The 6729-nt window shown below is 51.4% G+C and overlaps 1 protein-coding gene across 1 annotated transcript; it reads right to left on the bottom strand.

Moving 5' to 3' along the window:
- Window positions 1–353: 353 nt before the first annotated feature.
- DUOXA2 (dual oxidase maturation factor 2) lies at window positions 354–4489 on the bottom strand. Its single transcript, XM_013946784.1, has 6 exons — window positions 4343–4489; window positions 4107–4164; window positions 2107–2241; window positions 1701–1914; window positions 1017–1231; window positions 354–553 (listed from the first exon to the last, which is right to left on the bottom strand). The coding sequence occupies exons 1-6, from the start codon at window positions 4487–4489 to the stop codon at window positions 354–356; spliced, it is 969 nt and encodes a 322-aa protein (XP_013802238.1).
- Between the last annotated feature and the right edge of the window lie 2240 nt (window positions 4490–6729).

The raw sequence follows: 6729 nt of genomic DNA, 5'->3' as shown, positions 1-6729 counted from the left end.
ACTGGCCACTGGAGACTCACTGCACCACATTGTGGCAGGGTGAGGAGCAGGAATGGACACCACTTCTTGGGACAGAGATCCCCAGGTGAATGCTCTGCTCAGAAGGCTGCAGAGCCATGAGCTACTCCAATTACAGACTGCTGGCTCTCTGCAAAGTCTGCCCTTTCCCAGACAGCATGAACAGGGAGATGCAGCTTTCAAAGATACTTCCCAGCAAGTCCCCATCCCAACAGAATATATGTGCACACTTTGGTGGCAGCTGGTTGGGGAGATGAGTCTCTGTGGGGATGCCAAGAAGGGTTCATGCTCTGCCCTCTTGGGCCCACGCTCAGTGAAGTGGGAAAAACCTCCTTCTAGATACTCTTAGGGCTGAGTGTGGAGGGCTGAGGAGGAGACAGTGCATTGTTCATGAACTGAGGGTTGATGTACACTTCCGTCATCTCTTGGCACTCCTCTGCTTCATCCACATGGAGATCAAAGAAGGTTTTCAGCAGGTCCAAGTTGAAGAAGTGCAGTGCAACAACAGTGACCCCAATCACGAAACAGAGCAAGCCTGGAAAACAATGTCCTCTCATAGAACATGCCTGTGAACACCAGCACGTTCCCCATCCCACATCCCTCCTCTGATAGGCCCCCCCACCAAGGTACAATACCTTCCCTTACAGAAGATGGCCTTCCTCCATATGAGGTGGCTTCAGTTGCTGCACTGAGCATCTTAAAACCCACAGGCATGTGTTTCCCACTTCCTTACATTGTTACACCTTAGGAATACAAGGACTAAAAATCCCTTCACCACCCTTTAGACAGGGAAGGTGCTCCATGTTCTGCTAGCCCTCTCCACATCTCCACCAGGATCCGCTTTGCCAAGGCACTGGCTGGGACTCCAATTCCTGCAGAGCACAAGGGGCTGCACGCCCTGAGCTATCTCACCTCCATTTCTGGGGGAGAAAGTGCTGGGACTCTTACACATCCAGAGGGACACAGTGGCATGCCCTGATGTAGCTTGCTGTGCTTACCAACCGCTAGTGTGAGCCAGAAAGATCCCCCGTAGCCTGTGTGAAGGGATGCAGGCCCAAAGTGGATTGCACACATTGGGGAGTTTCTCACAGTGGAAAAGGAGAGCAATGAAAAGATCATGAAGGCCCCTGTGACCAGGACCATGTATCCTCCATAGACTAGGGCAGGCATGGAGAAGAGAATGTTGGAGATGAGCCAAGCGCAAAAGGCCACCCTGGAGACAAGAGAAGACCAAGTGATGAAATGCACAAGTGCCATGGACTAGGATGCTCTAGGTAAGGTTCTCCATGTGGAAGGAGGAATCTGGGGTCCTGGTTGCACTATGTGATGCCTTTCCAGGCCTCCAAGGACAGCAACTCCAACTCCCTTCCATGGGGACGGGTCCCTGCCACCATCACCACATCATGGCAGGAATCTGCACCATGTTCTAGTTTCTCCTGTGTCCTGCCCAACCCCAGTGGGATTCACCTGCAGAGAGGACCAAGACCATCCCTCCCATCTGCTCATCCCAAGGAGGTTTGACAGCAGACCTCACAGATGCTCTTCCACTCCTATGGCTTTCCTCCTGGCAGTGTGCGACTACCACCCATCGCTCACCAATTCTGGAGGCTTAGGGACAAGGTAGCAGGGCCCTTCTCATATCCTTGCATCTCCCCTGCCCGCACCAGAAGAGCGAGGCTCACCAGAGAGTGGCTGATGCATAGTGGCCAGAGATGCGATACTGGTTGTGCACACCACAGGGACTTTGCGTGGTGAACTTCTCTGCCACGTAGAGGATGGGGCTAGGCAGCCCCTTCTCCAGGCCTTCACTGTAGCTGAGGTCATAATCTGCATCGAAGCTCCAGGCAAAGTGCTCGTTGTAGCTGATGGTCTCGTTGACCTGATTCACGGGGTTTCCTGATGGAGGAGGAAAACTAAGATCCTGCTGTGGCCCTCTAGTCTGAGTGTTGCCACTTGGGAGCACTGGCGTCCCGACAACAACAGAGGGCTAGGAGCAAAGCCAGTAAGACCAAGGCATTTCACAAAGTGCTTGGAAACCTCCCAAGGCCATGGCCACCTCAGAGACCCAGAAAGGGACGTCAGACTCACCCACGAGCGTGACATTCACCCCTGCCAGGCCGATGTGCAGCCCGATGTCTGCGTTCACCAAGGCATGGCTGAAGGATTTGTAGGAGGTGTTTGCTTTCACCCAGCCACTCTCCCAGTCCCCTGTGTACTGGACAGCTGCCAAGAAAAGTAAGTTGGGGTTAAAGAGGGGCTTGTCTCAGGCCTTGTTCTGCTCAAGGGGGATTTTGGGCAAGTACAGACTGAAGTTTTCCTGCTGTGGGACAGCAAGGGAGTGAAAGGAGGGCAGGAGAGCTGACTCAGCCGCAAGAACGTGCCTCAGCTAGCTCCCCAAGCTCGGGCAGAGCTCGTGTCCTCCTCTCACAGAGCATCCACTCCCCCGATCCCAGAGAAAGCTCAGATCCCCAGGGACAACCCTCACAATCAGATTCCTCCTTGGGAATCCTCTTCAGTACTCCTTGCAGCCTCCACACTACAGCACGCACCATGGCCCCCAAGGACATTCCTCAGACTTGAGACAAGGGATAAGTTTTGTTGCTGAATATTAAGCTCATTAGTGAGTAACAGATCTCACTATTAGTGAATAGTGAATATCACTGTCAAATGGATCTGGTGGAGAAGGGTGGCAAGTGCTGTGGCAGTTCTGCTGGTCATTTCAGCTAGGCAAAAAAGAAAAATTTGAAAAATTTCTGGTTTATGTTTTCAGAAGTGTCCTTTTCTGAAACACATTCACTTAACAGTGGGCTTAATTTGCCAGCACTGAAATGAGCTGAAAATGAAGGTGATCTCAGGTTGAAAGAGACCTTTTAGGCCTGCCTGAAAATGAATTCAGCTGTAGAATCAGCTTCCCCCATGCTTGTGAGAGCACTGATCCAGGAGCAGTTCTGGAGGAACATTTTCTAGCTACAGAGTTGGGTGGGCCTTGCTGCTGCCAGACAAAAATCCTGACGTTGCCTTTAAAACAATTAATTCCTCCTGTGTGCCCAAGCAGCACTCGACTGCTTCCTTGTAATGAAAGTGGCACTGGATGGCTCTCCAGGGCTGAGCAAGAACTGAACGGGTTGAGGCTGTGGAGCATAGCTATGACCTCCACCCCTTTGCCAGCTGGAGCCTGGCACCATGTTCCCCAGCTGCTCTGGGAGCACCCCACAGCACCTGGACACCCCTAGATGGAGTGTGACCAGTACATATCAAACTGGGCCCTGTGACCCACACGTCAGTCAGTAGTGTCACACATTTGGTCACAGCCTGGCTATCTACTGTTACTGTCCTGTTGAACTGGGATTTGAGTCGTTTAAGTTATGCTTTGCCATTTCTCTAAATGGTCTTGTCATCTGCCATACCTCTTCTTCAAATCTGTAGAGTTTTTATGACTTTGGGTTAGGGCTGGTTGCTCTCCTCACCCGCTGTTTTCCTTCCCCTTGCTCCATCTTTCACTTAGACTCCCTGCAGCCCTGTGTGCCTTTGAAACGTCCAGTCTGGATCCTTGCTGGTTTCCCCATCAGTCCCATTTACTCCAAAATATTTCCTGGTTTCTAGTAAATCAAATCCTCTCTCTCACCATCTCCTCCTGTCTCACTCCCTGGAAAGCCTTCTCCCTCCCTCCAACCTGCCTGTATTTTGTTTCAACCTGCTCTCCCCACGTCACTGCAAAGCTCCTTTCACCCTCCAAACTCTCTGGCCGCAGTCCGAGCTACTCAGCCGTGCTCCCTAAGCACCAGGCAACTCAGGAGGGGTTGCACAGCCAGGAGAACACAGGGCTGTGCTGCTCACCTAAGCAGGGCAGTTTGGCTTCCTTGGAGCAGTTGGAGTGAGCAAAATGCCCTCTCAGTTCAGAGGTGGGCACGAGCACCTCCAAGTGCTCTTAAGCCCCTGCTTTGTGTTGCAGGGGTAGGGCAGACCCTGCAACCAGCCTCTGCCAGGCCATGGCTGTGATCACCAGCTGATGTTTCCCAGGCACAAACCCTGCCCCAGAACTTAATCCATTGCACAGGCCCACCCTCAGAGAGTTGTGCAACACTTACCGACAATCACCACCCCAATGACAAGGCTGAGGAGAACCCGGATTAGCCAGTACAGCCTCTGCAGGGAGAGAGGTGGGACATCAGGCACTGGGGAACAGCTGCAGCTGTCCTCCCACCTTACCCCCAGCTAGTAAAAGGCCAGCTGGGAGCACTCTGGTGTGTGGAGGACCTGCAGCTTTCTCATCTCTCCAAAACAGGAGGACTAGACGTTTTTTCACAAGGGAGGGGTCACGCACCGCTCCTCCACGGATGCCCGGGATGATGACAAGGAAGCTGCAAGCAAGTGTTAGGAAGACAATGATCACTATGATGGTGCTGACATCGAAAACAAAGCTCTTTCTCTGCTGAGGGTAGAAGGGGTAAACGCCATCAAAGAGAGTCATCCTGTGCCTCCAGGAGCCTGTGAGAGAGAGGTTGTCACAGGAGAGGCCCAGCTTGCCTCATCTGCTACCCTGCCAGGTAGTCTTGAGCCTCAGGGGGTCTCCACCCCAATCACCTCAACCCCACCTCAGCTCTGGAACAACCAGCTGTGGGAAGTTCCTCACAAAGCTCCCCAGAGGGACAAGGAAATGTAACACTTCAAGGAAACCGGCATGATGAAATACTGCACAGCAGAGAAACATGCCACCCAAAGCCCTCAACAGGGGAGAGGAGGTGCCTGGGGCAGGGCTCAGACAGCCTGAAGGGCTTGTGGCAATGTGGGGGAACCACAAGTTGCTCTTCTGCTGTGACTTGAGGAACTGCCCAGGCCCAGAAACCTGTTGAGCAGCTCCTCTCTGGACAGAGCTGGGCCTTTCCATCCAGCAGATGCTTTCCGTTTTGCGGCGCACCCTTAGAGGAAGCCTTGAGCCAGCAACCACTACTCCTCCAAGCTGGCACACGCAGCCTTTTTCCAGAACAGCAATGAACCACTGAGAACATTAACTTTATGGCAGCAAAATTATCCCAGCCCCAGGCCATCATCACAAAGAACAAAGCTTACCACCTCCACCCTATCCTCTTTCTTGAAGGGGGCTTCTTCCCCGACACTGGAAAGCATGATTTTGGGAGGAGGGAGTGGACTGTTTCTGCACTTGGTCCAGAGGGGACAGAAGCAACCCACCAGAGCTGGGACATGGGCCCAAGCATGCAAGGGTCCTTGGTAGCACCCGAGCATCAGGAGCAAATCTCAAAGCCATCGGAGACTGAGTTAAATAAGATCAGATGGCAGACTCAGCGTGTAATTCCCAGATTGCTTTGAGCTCCCACCAACACTTAAGTTGTAGCAGTTACAAAACTGCCCCCCATTTCTGGGTTGGATCTTTTCTGCCAGAACTGATTGCTTGTTAAGTCCTTTTGTTTTGTTTATTTAATAGCATCTCTGCATGAGACTACCCTGGGAAGTCTTCAAAAGTCAGGGGATGCCAGAGCTAATAAGACTCATGAGCAGATATAATTTCATAATTTCCCAACATGGAAGAATTGGTTTTATTCTCATTTTCTGCAAACAGTAGTAATTGTATTTTTAGGTAAGATCCAACCCAAAACAATTCAGGCACAAAAGAGAAAGTCCAAAATGCTTAGAAGTGGGTAGAGATTATAATAAGCATCACAAAATAATTAGACCTGTACAGCTGAACTCACTCTCCAACCCATAAAGCAACATTTGGTTTCAGAAGAGTTCCACTGAGAGCTCAGATCATTACAGCAAACAGTTTAACAGAAGACTGGACCTTTAGAGGGAAGTGGTCTAACTCACTACTGATCTGGACCTAACCGTATCTAGACCCTTTGCTTGAATAGCAGAGCTATCATGTACTTACAGATCTTGTTTCGGGTTATTCTGCTATAGCTATTCTGGGCTATTTCACTGGATAACTGAGCCCAAAGAAAGACAGCCTTCAAACACCATTTTCTCTAGGATTACCTGAAAAGTAGGAGCCGTAATTGAGTCCCAATAAAAAATATCAGACCAAAGTCTGGCTGCAGGGGTCCCCAGCCCAGCAAACGTGCTCGCAAACAGTCAGACCTGCTGAAAGAGAAGGGATAAACAAACATTTTAGCCCAGAACAAGTTAAGCTTTAATTACTTGAATTCCACTGGCTTCATTATTTCTTTGCCCAAATTTCATACAAGATGTAACAGGGGAAAGAAGGATTACCAAGTTGGTAATCCCCCAAATATAACTCTCTGTAAATTAAAGCAGATAACAGTACATAGGAGTTGAAAAATCTGAACATAACATAGAAAATGTTTCTTTTGTTCTTCCAAGTTGAATTTTCAAACAATATCGAGGGACGTCAGCATTTCTTCCACACTGTGTAACTGCTGGGAACCGCTGTTCAGGGTATTCCCGGGGAAACAGTCCAGCCCCAAACTTCATTGCTGTCCACCCACCAGCTGTCTCCTGCAGCTCACAGCAGGAGTAACCGGAGCTGGTGCACCTTGGAAAGCATCCTCTGGCCCTCAGCTCGGGGCAGGCAGGCAGTCAGGGAGGGAGGGAGAAGCGCCGGCTCCGGGCTGGCTCGCTCGCTCGCTCGCTCGCTCGCTCGCTCATCCCTCCCTCCGCCGCGGAGCCGGGACCCGCGGAGCGCCCGGGGGGAGCGGCGGCCCTTACCTGCGGGCGGCGGCAGAGAAGCCCGGG

The sequence above is a fragment of the Apteryx mantelli genome, chromosome 15 (genome assembly GCF_036417845.1).
Source record: "Apteryx mantelli isolate bAptMan1 chromosome 15, bAptMan1.hap1, whole genome shotgun sequence".
In the NCBI taxonomy this organism is placed as follows: domain Eukaryota; kingdom Metazoa; phylum Chordata; class Aves; order Apterygiformes; family Apterygidae; genus Apteryx; species Apteryx mantelli.
Note: the sequence above shows the minus strand (reverse complement) of the source record. Positions and strands in the feature narration are given on the sequence as shown.

Coding starts and splice junctions, on each gene's coding strand:
- DUOXA2 (XM_013946784.1), bottom strand. CDS start 4,489: ATGACTCTCTTTGATGGCGTTTACCCCTTCTACCCTCAGCAGAGAAAG. Junction 2,242..4,106: donor CATTGGGGTGGTGATTGTCG/GTAAGTGTTGCA, acceptor TTTTCTTGGCAG/CTGTCCAGTACACAGGGGAC. Junction 1,915..2,106: donor GGTGAATGTCACGCTCGTGG/GTGAGTCTGACG, acceptor CTCCTCCATCAG/GAAACCCCGTGAATCAGGTC.